A 19,536-nucleotide genomic window follows, 5' to 3' on the forward strand; every position below is an offset into this window, starting at 1 on the left:
CAGTTTGTCAGTCTGTTTTACTGGGGACCTTCAAAGTGCAGAAGCAATATTTCATCTGTGTGTGGCCTCACAGGTGCCAAACAGGTACAAGTGAACACTTCCTTCAGTTTGCCAACTATACCCTGAAGAGAATTTCCCACACCAAGTGAAGAAAGTTAGAGGCAAACCTAAGCTAATTGTTGGCTCTTAGAGAAAGATGGAAAGAGAACCCAGGCTTCCTGAGGACCAAAATATTAACAAGTTGGAAAGGCAACAGCAGTGGTCTTTCCTGCTGGTGTTTCACAGATACGTACTTCCACATAAATAGCTTAGCGTATGTTGGGTCCTAAGTTATAGAAGACTGTAAATTCCTTCCCTGACTGGCATCATGCTCTACTTATCATTAATAAATAAATAAATAAATACATCAGAGGTTTTTCTGCATTTACCCCTTACCCCAAACTTCCTAAGCCAGGTTTCAATGCATTTGCTGCAGTCAAACTTGATGGCTTCTGTGAAGTCTTTCTTCTTTACAGTAAGTCCTTACAGTATTTAGTGATGAGATGGGAGAGTGACAATAAAACCCCTCTGCACTGCACAGAGGTTTGCTGGTTATCTCAGCAAATGGTAAAAGGGTTTTCAAAGATGAGTAACACATTTTCCTCTTACAAAAAGAGAAGCGTTTCCAATTCCCTGTCTTTCTGTAATGACAGCTGGCTGTCAGTAGTATGCTACCTAGCAGATATTTTTGAAAAAGTGAACGTGTTTAAACTGTCCTTTCGAGGTAAAGGTGATGTTATAACAAGGAGTGAGAAAGTAACTGCTTTTTGAAAGAAACTTATGCTATGGTGAGGGCATTATGAAAACAGATGTTTGGAAATGTTTCCATATGTCATTTTGCTGCCAAAACAGATGTGTGTCACCTACAAAAACTCTGACCTGTAGATTTAAAAAACTTGGATATGGAATTTTTTACCCTGTTTAAAAATCTTCCAAATGAGAGGTTCCAGTGGGTTTTGAACCTATTTGTTAAAAATACAAATCTGCAACGCTTTCCCATTACTTTGCAAGAACAACTGGTTGACATCAGGCAAGACAGAAATTTACCAGCTGAATTTCAACAAAAACTTTTGTGTAATTGGTGGATGGGATTTAAAAATGAGTGTAGTGATTTAGTAAGTGCAGCCAGTGATACAGTTCTTCCATTTGGATCTACGTGTCCTTGTGACATATCTTTTTCAGCTATGGCAACCATTAAAACTGAGTATAAAAGTAAACTGGACTTACACCCAGATCTTCAAATTACTGTATCACAAAGTGTTAAATCAATATTTTCAAAAATAATGATGCATATTCAGTCACATTGCTTTCACTAAAAATATTACTATTAGTAATATGCTTTTTGTGAGAACCAAAGGTTTTCTGTGACATAATTTTTTTTAAAAAAAATTAAATATTATTTTGTCTTAATCTCACATTTTTTCTAATTTCTGGTTTTGTGTGTGGTTTTGAATGTACCTAATGTATTAGCACACTGGTATGTGTATATAATTTGGAAACGATAAATGTATTTGGGCTACATGCTCAAAAAATTTTACTATAGTACTTTTAGATTCCATGGCAACCTTTTTTTTATGCATCAAGGAAGGGTCACTGAGAGATTGAATTGCTTTCCAATGATGAAATGTAAAGCTGGCGTTCAGGAGGGGAAGAAGTAAAGCACTGGTCAAGTGGACCATGAATTAATTACTCCATGAGAGTTTGTAGGTGTGTTGTTAGCTACACATAGCTCTGTAGTCCAGACTCAAGCCCAGTCACATTTGGGTCAGTGCGTAAACTGTACGTGGAGCTGAAGAAGAGCAGATATGTGCCAGAGGAAATCTAGGGAAAATCTGGGATTGTGAGTCAGATGGTTTAGGAAAACGGGAGGCCATTCTGAAGGTTGTGTGGGACAGTGCATGAAACTCAAAAGAACAGTTGTTGAGTGTTGGGACTGTTACCAGGCCTCTAAAGCATACTCATGGCTGCCTTGTGTTCAGGCCAGCCTTATAGTTAGGAGTTCTGGAAAACATGTTCTAAGCTGGCACTTAAATCTCCTGCATGCATAGGAGAGGGATACTTCCTTGCCTTCTAAAAATTTTCCTTTGGATCTATAGTGAATGGGGAAGAGAAAATATGCTTTAGTAGTTTCCTAAGAGTTAGTCTTTTCAGGAATGAGGAGTGTGAAAAACGTAACAGAAACTTAACGTTTTTTTTCACTGAAGTCAGCAGATATGTCTGAACCCACACTGGGAGCTGATCTGCTGAGTAAGAAGGTGCCATTTTTATGTAATCATTTTTCTGAGTGCACTAAGGGAGACTCATTATTCAAAATGATTGACATAAGAAAATGTTAACTAAATGTTATCACTTGAGAGGATTTAAATAATATGTGCAAAACAATAAGATCAAGCTTTGCTGATGCCAAGAGCCATGGCAGGTGTTTTAGCTGCAGCTCTCTGGGTTTGATAGGCTGCTATTTGATGGTTCTGCTTTTTCCTGAGATTTCCAGTTTTGTGAATTATGATGGAAAATCAAATTGTGTGTATTTTATTTGCCACAAAATACATATACTTTAATTATGCACCAACATTAACTGTCAGAAAGACTGATGAATACATAAACAGTTAATGATAATTGATCTGAACTGTCACCCTGTCTGTGACAGAATAGGAACTATTCTGAAAATCCTCGTGGTTCATCTCTCACATGAGGAAAACCAATTACAGAGTCATAATCGTATCCCTCAGGTTTAGTTACATAATCTACAGTGCAGATTTTTGAAAACTGGAGGGTTTATTTTGGAAACTTTAGTTTGGATCTTTGGAGAATTTTTTTAAATCATTATTTATTTATTTGGGGAAAACTGAAATTTTAGGGAATTATTAGCCTCAAGCCAAGTTATACAACAGCATTGTGTTACTTGCCATGTTGATTAAACCAAAGCTTGAGAAGAGTATCTGAATTATGCATGGTAAGAAAAGTATTTGCTTTGCATTCTGTAGTGAATCTTTAAATGTATTACTCTTTTAAACTATATTTGCAAATTTTGTAAGTCCAGAAGGGTAGTTAGACAAGCCTTGTCTATCTCCAGTGTAACAGATGTTGGGAAAATTCATCCAGAAAGCTTTGTTTCAGGAGCCCTCAGTTTGAGGTCTTTGTTTCCTGTTGCTGTTGTAATTGTCTCTATTTCTTGGCAATGAAAGGCTATGAGGGCTAAAGCACATTTCCCTCCTTTTGTTGCAGTTCTTTGTGCTCAGGGCTTACAGGCTAAGGACAAAACTGGCTCAAGTGACCCGTATGTTACTGTGCAAGTTGGCAAAAACAAGCGGAGAACAAAGACTATTTTTGGAAACCTGAATCCAGTATGGGATGAAAAATTCTATTTGTAAGTATAGAAGATACTGTAGTTTCTTGGGTTTTTAATTTATGTCTAGGTAAAATAATGCTACCAAGTGAAATAATTACTTTAATTTGAAAATATTTGTTGTCTATACTATGCATATTCATAGCATTAATAAATTAGCAAGTTCTGAATGGAAAGAGCATATAAATTTATTGTGACTTTATCATACAGCAGTCATACAGCTCATGATTATGTCTTTTGGGGCATCTACTGGTGGTGTCTATTCTAATTTTTTAGGGAACTTAAGTAACAGTTTTCAGACCTTGACCTTACATACCAAACGTTTGCATTATAAATGCCTTCCTACATCTCAGATACTGACCGTGCAAGTTAAAGGTGTTTTTATTCAACATTGCAACTCTCCCGGGTGAAAGTAGGGTATCTGAAAGTAACTGGTATGCTTCAGTCTTTGGGCAGGGCTGTTTGTAATACCTCTCCTTTCCAAGACTGAGTGTTGTCAGGAAGTCTGCTGTGGCGAGGGTGTGGTACAATCCTCTCTCCTTCCTTTGGCCACAGCCTCTGAGCTGAATACTGTAAAGTTTGGCGTCAGCATATCACAGGAGTTCAACCTGGACTGCAAAGTAGATGTTTCAGTCTGTACCGGATTGACTAAGGTTTGAATATGATTTCATGCCAGTTTTAGTTCCTAGAACTTCTTTTGGAAAGACATGTTACAGTGCAGGAAATCCCAATTCACAGGTACTGTGCTGTTCCTTCCCTGAAAATACTGCCTTAGGATACAACACATACCTGACTGAGATATCAATTTGCTCGCTGTTATTCCTCTACGTGTAGCAAAAGTATTTCAGCATTTATTCTTTGCTCAGTTTGATTATATGTGCCGCAGTACATGATGTGCACTTAACTGCCATTGTTAAAGCCAGTTAGGGATTTCGAAAAGCTAATGTAAACCTTAGGCTTCCTTTGGAAAATTTTAAGTGAAAGAGAACTATTTATTTAGGCAGACTTTTAAAATTGTTCAGAAAAGCTGTGTGAAACCCCTGTAAATTATAAAAATATGAAATTATAATAATAAGAAAGGATATACAATTTCAGTGTTTCTAAAATACAAAGGTTTTTTTTGCATTTTTACTGAGAATATATGCAAACTGTTGACACATTATAATAGTGGTATTATGATAGTGGTACATTTCATTACTATGTTATAGAAGTCTAATATGTTTATGCCTAATAGTGCTATTCAAAATTAGATGTTAATTTGATACAACTTGATGGAATCATGTGTCGGTGATGATAAAAATGATGTGTCATTTTTTTTAGGCAACCTTGAATTTACAAAGCAGCAGAACAACAGCTCAGGATCCCTGTGCAACAGACAGTTTCAAAATAAGCACTCAGCACAATGTGAAATAACTGTCTTCAGGCTATAACATTGTTTAGTTTCTTCTTACATTTCTTTCCTACTGTATGGAAGACATCAGTTGTCATTATTCCTACCTACATTAGCCATGGAAAAATATTCTGTTAGGGATCAGGCATTTGAAATAGCGGTCTCTTTTCTTCAAGGAGGTGCAGTGTCATAACATGAGAAGTTGCCTTGTTATCATAGAATCGTTTAGGTTGGAAAAGACCTTTAAGATCAAGTCCAACTGTTAACCCAGGACTGCCAAGTCCACCACTAAACCATATCCCTAAGCACCGCATGTAGCACAACAGCTATTTTCTTTTCTCTGTTTGGTTTTTTTTTTTTTTTTTTACTAAAAATCTGCTACCTTATTGGTGAGCAGGTTATAATTTTTCTAGTGAGTTTGAAGGAGGTACGACCAAATATGCCGCTTCTATTTGTCTGGAAGCGGTACTAGGTAATCCAACTATATTAAATGGTGTAGCCCATTTCTTTCGCAGATTCAAATGCCAGTACTGAAGATGAATTGTTAATTCAGAGAAAACACTCGGAAACTTTTTACAGGCTTCCACTATACAGATCATGTTTTCAAATGTTGTGTTACTTCAGTAACAGTTGAAGTGTCTAGCTCATTGAATGACTGTGAGTAACGAAAGGTAGGAGATTAATTACTCTCTAGTATTTAATTGCGAGAGTTGCATAGGGTTAAAGGTGCATGATCAGGTCAGCAAATTTGGCATGAAGCTGTAAATGTACTTTCTCAAAGATGTGGGCAAAGCTATCATAAAATCCTTGGAAAAGTGAACATACTACATATTTTTTTCACCCAGCATTAAGTATTACTATCATTTTCTGCTCTAGCAATAACATAAAAAAACCACAACCACCAAACCTTACTATAGCGTAAATCTCCTGAGTAACTGCTTTGAACCGAATACATTTTCAATCATTTTTATAGCACTTGTACTTTCTAAAATAGTTATCTCCCTGAATTATTGAATGCATTGGATTTCAATTAAAAGTATATGAGAATTTCTAAAGTGTATTAAGTAAACTATAGATGTTTAACTACAAGATTAAATCTAAAGTAGATCGATATAACTATCTCATTGACTCAGGAACTTTCATTAGGCTCTACTGGTGATATTTGATAGCCCTATTTAAAATCAAATGCTAATCATCATTATAACTCCTAAATGATAAATTGCAGAAATAAAATGTATCTCAAAGTCTTTTAATCGTATATTTTCTCATAATACCAAAACATGCATTTAAATCTCCTCATCTGTTCCAAAACAAGGACTTGGAAAAAAGACTGGCTCCCCACTGTGCATTTGCTCTCTCATAGCAGATAGAGTAAGAGCGTGTTCTAGTTTGCAGAATCACACATAAACCTAATACAATTATATGGTAAGCAGAGAGTGAATATTTCTCACAAAACATAATGTAACACTCTGCTAAATGACCATGGGATATTGGCATAGATTTTAATATGGGAACTCATAAACCGTAACTAAAGTAGAGGTTACATACTGCAAGAAAAACAAGACTATCAGAGCAAGAATATTTCTTTCCTTGAAATGTATATTTTTTATACACAATATAGAGAAGTAAACAGGCCAGCAGATGCTCCTTAATGAATGCAATATAGGTGGTAAGGGCTTTGATCTTTTCTATTGGCGTTATTAAAAAGGAGATAACAGAGCAGGTTTTATTTTTTCAATAAAACATCAGTGATAGGAGAGTTTTTTCAATGCCAGAGCAAAGGAAGAGTCTTACAAGCTGTCACCCTTCCTCTTCTGGTTGGTTGTGGCATCTCATACAGGAAGAGGGGCTGCATTTTTATTTTTTAGTTACAAGGAAGAGAGATTTTGGCGATACAGTTTTCAGCTTTGTACAGACTTCTGGGTCTATACTCTATAATAAAACTGTTTTCCACTGTCATTCATTTCTTGACTATTTTCAATGGTTGATTGCTGAAATATGGAAATCTGCTTTTTCTGGCAGTGTTGTCTAGCAAGCACACATCTCCAAATTCTTGTAAGAATTATTGAAGCAGCTTAAGGATTGTTTCATAAGCAAGAGTATATAAGAGAATTATGTTACACAAAACCAGTTGGGTAGTAGAAAAATACAAATTAGTTTACTGGATTTTTCCATTCTAAGAATTCTTCAATAAGCAGTAAAGTCGCTGAGAGACATCCTGCTAATTAAAATAACTGTATCTCACAGCCTCAGCCCCAAACAACAGAGCAGAACACTGTTAAACAACAATTCAAATGATAAATTGTTTGTTCAGCAATAATGTTTTTCAGTTTCACAGTACAGTGTGTTTGGTCTGAGTCTTTTTTTTCAAACTGCTGTCAATCTAGGTTAATTTTATGCAACTCTTTTTGTTATGACAGAGTAAACTAAAGCAAAAAAAGGCATAATTAGTCTCATTCTGCTATATCAGAAAGCATGGCCCATGACCACACTGTTAAAAGAATTGGGACTGTCCAGGCTAGAGAAAAGTAGTGAAAGTAAGGATGTCTTTAAGCACATCCTTTCTCCTGTGAAGACAAAAGGAACAATCTTTTTTCCTTGCTTACTATTATAGTAGAACAGGAAGAAATAGACACAAATTTTTTTTAGAGAGGCTTAAATCAGACTTCAGAAAAACTTTGCCAGCAGTGGGGCTACTGACGTATAGAACAGATAGATTTCCTGAGACACTACGCACCTTGAACACTTAACAACAATGGACAGACTTCTTATAGCAATGCCATGGGCGTATCTGGTTCTGGCTTGCAGTAATGGCAATAATAATAAACATGAGGGTAATACCTGCAGTTCACTCTCCTACTGTCTTCCAGAACTGTGGGGTTTCTTTATACTTTTAGAACAAAATCTCTATTATCACTTTCCATTCTCTGTCTAGACTGTATGACATCCAAGATATTTTAGTATAAGAGAATAAAATTAAGACTTTAGCAAGGTTCAACTCTTGAATTGTTTTCTATGCATTACCTGCTATACAAAATGTATTTCTTATGCTTGTTTGTAAAGTGGTTTAAAAACCACAATGATCCATTATTTGCTATGGTTGTGGGTTTTTTTTTAATCTGCTATGTTTTGAGCTACTTATTCTCATAGATAGTTCATGCAGCCAAGTGGCACCTTGATTTTTATCTGCTTTCCAATTACATCAGTGTTGACTCACTGAATGAATATAGCACTTAAAAGAACAAATTATTGTCTTCCAAAATCTATTCCTTTAGTTTGTGGAAGGCATCTTAGGTATATGTAATGGCCTACAGCTAAAGCAACGTCCATCTGAAATAACAATATGAGTGTATCTATGGTTAGTATCACAAAGTGGTATATAGCATGTTTTCTTTAAATGGCTTAAGAGTATACGTCCAAAAAGAATTTAAGTACTTTTGTAACAGGCTAAACAGAAATAGAAGCTACCAAAAAAAGAAACTGGAAACAAATTACAGCAAAAACCAAAGGCTGTGTACTTCAGTTACAGTAGACCACAATGATTCTTCACAAAGTGCTTTTACATAGGCAGGCTGGCAGTCTTCAGCTGAAGTAGCCTGTTAAAGACAAATTAAAAGATCTTCAGGTTTGTCCATCAGCAACCAGAGTGACTTCTCTGGAAATCTGGCAAGTCACATTGGCTCTGGATTTGACCTTTCTGGAAAGTTGCATAGGTAAATATTATTGGGATGTTGGATATCCTTATTGGAGAGCAGAGCAAATGTTTATAGTGTAGAAGAAACTTATCTCACACTTTCCTGGTGTTTTTTTTTTCACCACTGTTGTGAATAAAAATGTATGCTAATGCTTCAGGAGAAAAAAAAAAGCTAAATACATTTTGAAAAGGAGGAACGGGCACTATGAGAAAGAAGTAAGGAAGATGGTTGTAGAGTGATTTTATCTGTCTGTGAATCATTATCCCAGCTGTAAAATTGGAGTAAGAATAGTGTAATGCTTTCCTTTTTTACATTTCTTGGTTCTGTCACACTTGAGAATATTTTTTAGAAAGAACCTGGTCATTGTGGCATTTAAAAATTTTCCTGTTAGCGTGCAAGTTCTTCATAGGTTCTCTACCACTAGCTGTCTACTCTTGAACTGGTTTGCTGAGTGCTCAGGGAATGCAAGACCAGTTCTAAAGAGATGTCTGTCTTATTATTGACAGGAAAGATTTTTCTCCTCTTCTTTGGAGGTCTGATTGAAAGTAGCGTATGTGTGATTTTTAGACTACTCATTTGTGAAATGATTGATTAAAAGTTGATTTAGAAAGAAAAGGTAAGCTACAAAATGTGCAAAACTGGAAGTGGGCAGGCAAAGGTGTTGCAAAGGCAAGTCGTCAGTCAAGTTTGTTTTCTATATCTCAGATGTAGCCTCATTTGTCTGCTGATTGCTTACAGAATTTCACCAAAATAGTTTATTTTATTGGAAAAATAATTTTCTTCTCATTATAGAAATAACATTTTTTTAGAGTAGGGGAAAAAAAACCAAACCTCTCCACCTAGACTTACATTTGGAGTATGCAAATTTGTTAGTGGATGTAAGAGTTTTTACTGAAGACTCCAAGGTAAGAATGCTGTTATGATGATTGTATTTAATTTTGGCAGTGGGTAATTATTCTCCATACATTCCTTACCAGCTTCTTTATTAATTTGTATTTATTTCTTTACTGAAATTAGCATAGTATCAATTAGTTGTTATTTTAACACTGGGTGAAGATCTCTTAGAGGAGGTATACAGTAAGGCCATGGCAGTGCACCTAATGTTAAATTTACATTGGGCTGCTATAGTAAAGATAGTTTGTTATTACAGTTTTTTATTACTCTAGCCATTAGAATTAAGCAGGAATGCTGTGAGGATTATTTCATGTCTGTGCATTATTCTGTAAAAGCAGAAGTAATGTAGCATCACCAGATTGCTGATAAATTATTAAAACGATCTCTTCTGTCTAACATCTCTGAATATACTGCAGCTTTTCCAGTTTTCAAACACATCAGTATCTTCATTCTGTGTATGCTAAAGAGCGTTTCGCTTTCACGTTCCTATATCACACTTTAGTGAATACTTTTACTGAGCATATAAAGCAGAGTGGCTAGAAGAGGAACAATGAAAATAGCCTATGTTGTCTTTGCCTTGAATTCCCTGAGCTCATTTTCCTGGGCAGGTTAAGCAGAAGCAGGAATTCCACCCAATGCTTTTTGCAAAGCCACAGAGCTTCCGCACAGATGTTATCGGTGACCAAAGCAGAAAGTGCACCTCATTATATAGTGCTTTTTGGGAAAGGCTGGGCAGGTAAGTAGAATCATGCAGACACAGCTCTGTGTTTTTAATAGTAAATCTTCCTGCGGTCTCACTGGCACGGGGTACGCCAGTAGAAATATGTGTTCATCCACACGTCTGTTCTTGCGTCACAAATCTGTGGTAGTTTGGGGGTCTTGCACAGGAACATTAAAAACCTGTAGCAGAGCTGACTCAGTGCTAAAGGCTTAGACACAAAGATGGACATTTAAGGAAACCCATTGGTTGTGATAGGTCTCACCATGTTTCAGTAACCTAAGGTTAATGGATAAAAAGATGTGGGAGAGACAAATGAGGATATCAGGGAAAGGTGCAGTCTTCCTGAGTATCTCAATAAATATTCCTTAATCAGCTAAGTGTACATCAGAACAAAACTGATGTTGTCTCAGGAGAATACAAGTACGGTATTTGTACTGAAGTACCATTTAATGACTTCTTATATGCAACATCTCCCTGAGAAGAAAAGCAGGAACAAGATTTCTACTAATAGCACATATACAGTGATGTGGGTCACATAAATGATGGCCTCACCAGCGATGGATCTCTCTAAGCCACTCTACAAATCCCCTGTTTAATATTTCTACAGGGTGCACAGCTAAATGCAATTCAGGACTTTAGCAATGTTAAGCAATAATTCAGGACTACATTTCAGGAAAATTAAATGGTTTCTGGGTTTAGTTTAGTTTCTTAAGGCAAAGAGGTTTATTTGATACATCTGTGTCTTCCTATATTTTATATGTCCTTGCCTATAGCTTTTGAATTTTTTGGTCAGTCAGAGAAATTTCACAGATTGCCTAATACTACATCCATCATGTTCTATCAAAATAGGTGGTCAGACAGAGATGAGATCCTAGTAGTGTCCTCTATGAGCTCACCCCATAATCGATAGAGTTATGAAGGAGTAATTATGAAAATCCCAATTATGGGAGAAGATTCAGTTTGTGACTGCAGTTTGTTAGATGTCAGGGAAGACAATCATAAGATAAAATGAAATTAAGCTTAATTAGTTTTGCTAATCACAGAACAAGGTGGTTTTTAATTATCGGCGATATCTGCAGTGTTAAAATTTGGAATACAGGCACAAGCATTTCTGTGATATTGAATGTATCTGATGTCACAGTGAGGCAGATTAAAAGCTGTGCATGGCATTTTTAGTGACTGATTGGCCTTGACAGTAATAATACCATTTAAAGCACTTTATACTTCCAAAGCCCATTACCACCACTAATTAATTCTTAGAACACCCCTGAGGGGTGCCATTTGGGAGATAAGTTATAGTATTACTCTTTTAATGCTGGAAACGCTGAGACAGATGACTGAGCAGTGATAGTGCTTGGAATAGAATTCAAGTCAGAACTCTTAAACTAGTGTCAAACGAAGACCTTGCTGAAGATGAAAATTTGCTGCTACAGTTTAAAGCTACATTTAAAGATACACAAACATTCATAAGATCTAAAATACTTTTTAGTATTACTGAATGGATATAAAACCCATCCAGTTAGTACAGATGCGTGAGTATGACATGATTTATAACTGCCACCAGATCTGTACTGGCTGTTAAAAAGTCATTGGAAAGTTTTTCACTACCACGGACTTCTGCAGTCAATGTTGGGATATTTCAGTGAAGTCATCAAAAGCCAACACTGACCAACAGTGAACAGTCTTCAGTGTGGCTTATAGGAATAAGCAGCAGTAAAGTTTATTTTCCATTTTTGTGGAAATACATGCACTATGGGGCTGGAAGTAATAATTTTTTATTCACCAGGAGCTCTGCAGGTTGCAAGTGAAGCCACCTCACTCTCATACATCCAGTAGTTTCTTAAATCCACTCAGCTTATGAGAAGCTAGTATGCCACTTCAATTTGCAAGGAATTTTTTAGCACATGGCAGTCTGTCCCTACTCCTCCTTACCAGAGCATGGAGGTCTCGGAGAAAAGTAATGTATCTTCTAAAGAAAGCAGTTACTTATTTCCCTAGGTTTTGGGTTTTTTTTAATTATGTGTCTTGTGCTGTGAAGTTTGTGCATACTTGCTGGGTTTTTTTCAAAACCTGCCAGATACTGGAAATATTCTTTAAGATTTTCTCACTTTTTTATTATAACATTATAGGCTACTATTTTTGCAGTCTGCTGTATGTACTACATAGCATTCCTAAATGAATAAACCTGATCTAACAGTATGTTTTCTAAGATATTTGTTAAATAATAGTATCAAGAAATACACATTGTAAATTAATTAATAATTTTAATGAGGAGTTCATTACATTCTTAAATAGACATTCCTAAATACAATCCATTTGTATATATAATTCAGTCAAGTTATGCTCTTTACTTTCTCTTATATACAGTAATTGTAGTTTTGTCCCTGGCAGTGTGCTATCGCCTTTTATTCCACTAAATGTTGCAGGTTGTTTGTATTCTGTCACTTTATGCATTTAAGCAGGTATATGGAAATCAAGGACAGTGAATTAGACAGCAGTACAAATGCATGTAGCTTATGTATCACATTTTGTATTTTATTATTTTTTACAGTGAATGCCATAATTCCACAGATAGAATAAAAGTGAGAGTATGGGATGAAGATGACGACATTAAATCTAGAGTGAAACAACATTTCAAAAAGGAATCAGATGACTTCCTTGGGCAAACAATCATTGAAGTAAGAACACTGAGTGGAGAAATGGATGTATGGTATAATTTAGGTATGAGCCTTACTAATTTTTTTAAAACAAATTTAGGTGGAATCTCAGCATCTGTAGATTTAGGACTTCAAAATATATATCTTTGGTACCAATACATAACTTAGAATCTTCTGTATTACAGGTTGATTTAAAAATGAAAGATACATTCTTGGGTTTGATCCAGAGTTATGACAATTACAGAAAGCAGAATAATCACAATATCAAAGAAAATTAGTTCTTTTTAATGAAAAATTAAGAATATGTAAGAAAACCCAATATTTCAGACTAGTTCATTCACAGTAGCATTCTGTGGGAAATACATCCACAAAGTTACATCTATCAAATATTTTGCTTGTTGTCCTTATTCATTTCATCACATATTTTTAAAAATTATGTACCATTCTGGGTCTAATCATCTTTGCTTTTCACAGTGGTTACACCTGTGGTTCTTCATGAAACTTGCTTGCTAGAGTTTTATGTTCTGTACATGTCAAATGTGTCTATAAACAGAAGACAGCCTGCTGGAGCTCAAAATGCTCTCTGCTGTGCTTAATGACTGCACTTGCTTGTCTGGACAGGTCTTAAGAAGTATCATTCTTTCAACCGGAAATAAATCAATGAAAGCATGTCTCTGAATATATTTCCTTTATCTAAATCTAAGCATGCAACTGTTCTTCAGTTCTAAAAATCTCTTCGGGTGCACTAAATGCTGTGGAGTAGCTCTTTAAAAGTTAGTCTCCTATATTTGATAACAAAAAAAGTGATAGTAACATTTTTATGTAGGTTGCCTGCTCTTTGAAAATTTCTGGTGAATTATGTGACATAATTTTCTGAAATTGTAGAGCATTTGTTTCCGAACCAACAGTCCTTGTTTTCCCAGTTTCATTTCCCAGTGGCATTTATAGATCTGTCAGGGAACCATTTGTGTTCTCATTGACAATTGAAAGAAAGCCTTGCTTTGTTTCCTATTTATAAATGAGATTTTTTTTTAAAGGTAAGGAAATCGAGTCATTATGAATTCTGAATTTTATTCCTTCAAAAATTTCAGTGACTTAAACTGATATAAATTATTATGAAACAGATTTTTAAAACAAAGCTTGTTGAACTGATTTGACTGGAAGCATTTTAATAATATTGAAAATCTATGTGCTCTGCAAAAGGAAGAATCTAGAATAAAAACCTTTCAGTCAGCATCTAAAGAGAAGTATTGGTAAATGGCTTATGATAATTCTAATATTCTAAAAAGACTGGCATGTTTTATTCTGATAAACATTGACACAACTGCAGTACTTCACATCATAGAGAGGAAAGAGGAGTGAAACACTCAATACATTTGGATTTGTGGAATGCCAATTCTTATTAATTGTACTGTTCATCACCACTCGCATCACAGCACTTTGTGAAAGAATCATAAAAATTCTAATACCTATTGACTCAGTTATACTGCTGGAGTGGATTGGAAAAGTGAAAATTGAAGCCAAAGAACATCAGTAACCTCCAGAATGGGCAACAGCAACTAAACAGACCAGTAGAGATCGTATAAACACAGTTCTTCGTATAATTTCCTCTGTGATATTCATCTTAGCTCTGTGATCGAGTTCTGCTAAGAACATTTTGAGTTTCAGTTTATTGGATTTGTGTGGTTTTGGTAGCCAGGGGGCTACAGGGGTGGCTCCTGTGTGAAGCTGCTGGAAGCTTCCCCTGTGTCTGATAGAGACAGTGCCAGCTGGCTCCGAGATGGACCTGCTGCTGGCAAACACTGAGACAAATCAGGGATGGTGCTAGTGTCTCTCTAATTAAATATTTAAGATCAGCAACTGTAGCCAAAGAGAGGGATCAGAACACCTGAGAGCAACAACTGCAGACACTAAGGTCAGCGAAGGAGGGGAGGAGGTGCTGCAGGCACCAGAGCAGAGATTCCCCTGCAGCCTGTGGTGAAGACCATGGTGAGGCTGATGAGGAAGGTGTCCCCTGCAGACCATGGACATTAACGGTGGGGCAGGCATTCGCCTGAAGCCTGTGGAGGACCCCACACCAGAGCAGGTGAATGCCCAAAAGAGGCTGTCATCCATGGGAAGCACAAGCTGGAGCAGCTCCTGGAAGGACCTGTGGCCCTGTGGAGAGGGTAGCCCAGGCTGGAGCAGGTTTGCTGGCCGGGCTTGTGACCCCTTGGGGGACCCACGCTGGAGCAGTCTGTGCCTGAAGGATGGCACCCACCAGGAGGAACCCACACTGGGGCAGTACATGAAGAACCGCAGCCCACGGGAAGGATCAGGTTAGAGAAGTTTTTGGAGGGCTGTCTCCCATGGGACAGACCCCCCACGCTGGAGCAGGGTGTGAGCTGGAGTGTGAGGAGTCCTCCCACTGAGGAAGGAGCAGCAGAAACATGTGCTGACCTGACCCCAACCCCCATTCCCCATCCCCCTGCACCGCTGAAGGGGAGGAGGCAGAGGAAATTGGGAGTAAAGATAAGCCCAGGAAGAGGACCTGGGCGGGTGGGGGGAAGATGTTCTTTAAGATTTAAGATTTAGGTTTAGCTCTCATTATCCTACTCTGATTTGATTGGTAATAATTAAATTTTCCCCAAGTTGAGTCTGTTTTGCCCATTGATGATAACTGCTGAATGATCCCTCCTTGCCCTTTTCTCCACCCACGAGCCTTCCATTATATTTTCCCTCCCTTGTCTGGCTGAGAAGGGGAGCGATGGAGCAGCTTTGGCAGGCACCCAGTGTCCAGCCAGGATCAACCCACCACATTCAGACACAGTGGTTCAGGTTGTCGCTAAAGTCCTCATAACTAAAGGAAAATATCAGTAATGAAAATAATAATAACTAGTACAGATACCAGCTCAAAAATGGAAATAATTTCTATTGAAAAGGGGAAAGTGTCAAATAAAATGTTGTGCAGCCTGGTTTGAATTTGGCAAATAAAATAAGAAAGATTCTTTCCTTCATAGTTTGGAATTCTGCTTAATGGCTTGAACCATGTGTGGAGGTATTAAAAAAAACTCTCTTGTTTTTCACAGCAGGTCTTTCTGGCTTTAAAAACATTATTAAGTTAGAATGATTTATGCAAGCTCATATGATATATATTTGTTCTTTGTAGTTACTAATATATTGTTTTTCTTCTCTTCAGAAAAGCGAACAGATAAATCAGCTGTCTCTGGTGCCATTAGATTGAAAATCAACGTTGAAATAAAAGGAGAGGAGAAAGTTGCTCCCTACCATATGCAGTACACCTGTCTACATGAGGTATGTTGGCAAAGTTAAGGAAAAAAAGCTACAGAACGTTAGAACACTGAAACAAGTCCTGCTACGCCGCAGGACAAGTTTATGTTAGATATCCCACCTTGTACTGCTGATGGCATACCAGGCTCAGAGTCAAAGGCAGAATAATGTATCGCCAACAGATCATTCCTGCCAGTAGGAATCAGAAAAAGAAGAGGGGGAGTCAGCTAAGTTCTCCCTGTGCTGTATTTTGGTTTAGTATTTTGGTGCTCCATACATTGTTGCTACCATTTCTGTGTATTATAGAAACATAGCTATTAATTCTAAAGGACTTCTTTCCTGCTGCATTAATTCATATTTTGCAGAGAGTGAGAAAAAGCAGAAGTACACACAATATAAAATGTTGTTCTCGTGTTATCTAGATTAATTTTTTCAATATTGAAAAAAAAAATCTTCACTGATAAACCAATGTGTATTTTGAAAGATTTTCTTGTGCTTGATTCCTCTTCCCTCAAACAGTGATGCGCATTGAAGTTCTATTAAAAAAATACAAGTAGTTTCTGAAGGCTGGTACTAATACATGGCTGAAAGCTCAGCACTGATATATATTAGGGCATTTGTGCTCACAGATTTTGACCTGATATTGTAAAGTTGCAACCTGTGACATAAATGGCAAAATGTTGTTGCTTTAAGATAATCCACGTGACAGTTATGTCTATTTACCAAAACCAAAACTTTTTCAATATTTTGGTGGTTTTTTTGGAAATAAAAGTCTGTTGGTCATTTTGTAGATACATATGGAGCAAGGTAATCTGAGAATTATTCTGTGACATTAACATCAAATTAAATACTAGCTTTGGTCCTAAGATTGCTAAATCTAAAATTTATAGTGTGCCTTTCACTACCTGAGAGGCTTATACACTATTTCTGATATGTTTCCTGTAACTTACAGTTCTTAAATAATGAATTTTAAATTTATTGGTCACAGATCCAATTGAAGGTGAAAGGCTATGTAGTGAGCATTTTAAACATTACAGTTTCGTTCATTAGCAAGGGCATATGATAGAGAAGAGAAAGTTTCTGCACAATTTTATGTTGTAGTCTCTCTGTGCCAGTTAACTGATGTGACCTTATATCAAGGAGATGGATCAATGTGCTGAATCACAATCCTGCACTACAAGAGTTCTGTTACAAAAAACATGTTTAGAGTCTTGAGGGGGGGGGGGGTGGTGTATCAAATGATGACTAGTTACTGCCATTCTTCAGCAAATTTAAAAAAAACCAAGAAACTAAAAACCCCAAACAGCCAACAATGAACATATTGATGCCTATTATATAGGATATCCTTTCAGACTGCTACTTAAAAGCTGCAAATTCCTATTTGAAATATTTCTTACATTTAGAATCTGTTCCATTACTTGACGGAAGTTAAATCTAATGGTGTTGTAAAAATCCCTGAAGTGAGAGGTGACGAAGCCTGGAAGGTGTACTTTGATGATGCTGCACAAGAAATTGTGGATGAATTTGCAATGCGCTATGGAATTGAAGATATTTATCAAGCTATGACGTAAGTATAATGTTTGGTTTTCTGCTCAACTGTCAAGAATGTGTTTGAGGGAAGTGATGGGTTTCAAGCCTTCATGCTTTTGTTCTCCATTTCACTCCCATTCCTGATCTAAAATTCTTATCGTTTTTGTCCATCTGGTTCTCATTGAAGTGCTTCTCACCTGCAATAGGATTAAAGTAATTTATAAGCTGTTACTAGTATTACCACTAATGCATTTCTCAATACTTATGATCCTGATATGTGGCAAGGATCAGAAGGACTTCTGCTGTTTCAGATGGGATTAGAATGGTAGAACAGGGTTTCACTCTGTACGCCTTTCTAAGAGTACAGAAATCATCACAGAACACCAGCAATGGCTATAGTAAACTTCCATAGTATACGTAAATAATTCATGCAAACCATTTTTGATGGTATTAAAGCCTGTTGCCACATTATCTGTACTAAAGTAGCTGTCTGATCACTTTAGAACACACCACCACTGAGCATAGAGGCCTGGGGATACAAAAGCTCCATTCATGTATTCTTAATTTTTCCATTGAAATGTCTGCCAGCAAAAAAGACTGTATTCTGCTTCTATTGCAGCCATAGGAAAGCAGAGGACTCCCAGTGTCCTCTGAAGAAGAAATACAGACTTTTTCCCTCTAGAAAGCTGATACGGAATTTTTAATCAGAACATGTATCTTGTTTCCTCCATCTCTTTACAGTACATACTAAAAAAACTATCTTAAATATAAGGGCACATAAACATGTGAAGATTTATTTTTATTGCAGGATATGACGACACCATCTGCTGTAGCAATGGACATGTTTATGTAGCTTATTGTAAATTATTGTACTGTACATCTATCTAATAGAAAGGTAGAGCATGTATTTGGAATCTATAGGGTTTTAATGCTCTTCCTCCAAGGACCTTAAACAATATTGCACAAAGTAATTAATTAAGCTTAGGTTCCTTTGTGGTATTGTATATCTATCTGTACTACCTATGGAGGAACTCATGCATTGAGTTTCATGAATATTTGGGGGTTTGCGTTTCACTTCTCTTTAGCCGTGTATGTCTTTACATCTTGATTAAGTGGTGTTACTTATTAACTATCTCAGTATTATAATTTACATTTGGTATGCCATTTTTACCAAAATGTTAATCTCTGAAATGGTAGGGTTGTTCCTGCTGTATGTATCAAAATGAATTCATTTTTATGAGATGAATTCTCAAGAGCTATTGATGCCAAGGGAGGGCTGTTACTACTGTTTTGCTTAGGAAATAAAGCAGGACTGATTTAGCATCAGTGTTTCCTCTTAACTATAACCCCAGTAGTTGGTTATCTCAATACAACATGCCTGTATTTTTGATGGACAACCTCAACTGAAAAGTTCTTTTGAAGTTTCTTTTCCTTCATCTCTTAATGAATGCCAGTACTCTGAAATTTTCCAGAGAAAGTTTGAAACTGATTTTAGAAATTCAAAGTCAGCATTAGAAAAAAAGCAATATAATTGACATGTGAGTGTTTAAAGATCTTTTTTATTTAACAGTGTTAGAAATGGACAAGTTACATTGTCATATAAAGATACTTTATTCTTACAGAACATAATATACCAGATATTCATGAAAAGGAAGTGCATTTAGTCTGCACATCTAACATGCAGCTGAGCAAGGACTGCAACACATTTTTCAGGAATGCTTACTCAAAAATTCTAACCAAGCCATTTCACATTGAGTGACCCACTTTGGTTTGCCCTCTTTTTGTTCTTGCTTTCTTCTGTACCTTTTCTACCAAAATTCCTTGCTGTTAAGAGCTGCAAACCAGGCATTTGAAGGCAGGTGTAATAAGAAAGCTATTTCAGTGTTGGTAGTCACAGGTAATTTACATAGGAAATAAAAGCTAAGATTTCATTGCCCTGTTACGCATGTCCATTTATGTTTTAAAATGTTGCATGTTAACAATGAGCAACCCCT

At 36.6% G+C, this 19,536-nt stretch overlaps 1 protein-coding gene across 5 annotated transcripts in view; it reads left to right on the top strand.

The window, feature by feature from the left end:
* UNC13C (unc-13 homolog C) overlaps nucleotides 1-19,536 on the top strand; it is a 233,908-nt gene that overhangs the window by 115,951 nt on the left and 98,421 nt on the right. For all 5 annotated transcript variants that reach the window (XM_040601370.1, XM_040601366.1, XM_040601367.1 and 2 more), the window contains 4 exons: nucleotides 3,265-3,406; nucleotides 12,637-12,806; nucleotides 15,921-16,036; nucleotides 17,416-17,579. In XM_040601370.1, coding sequence (XP_040457304.1) covers nucleotides 3,265-3,406; nucleotides 12,637-12,806; nucleotides 15,921-16,036; nucleotides 17,416-17,579 — 592 coding nt within the window. The remainder of the gene's footprint in view (nucleotides 1-3,264; nucleotides 3,407-12,636; nucleotides 12,807-15,920; nucleotides 16,037-17,415; nucleotides 17,580-19,536) is intronic.

The sequence above is a fragment of the Falco naumanni genome, chromosome 7, assembly GCF_017639655.2.
Source record: "Falco naumanni isolate bFalNau1 chromosome 7, bFalNau1.pat, whole genome shotgun sequence".
In the NCBI taxonomy this organism is placed as follows: Eukaryota; Metazoa; Chordata; class Aves; order Falconiformes; family Falconidae; genus Falco; species Falco naumanni.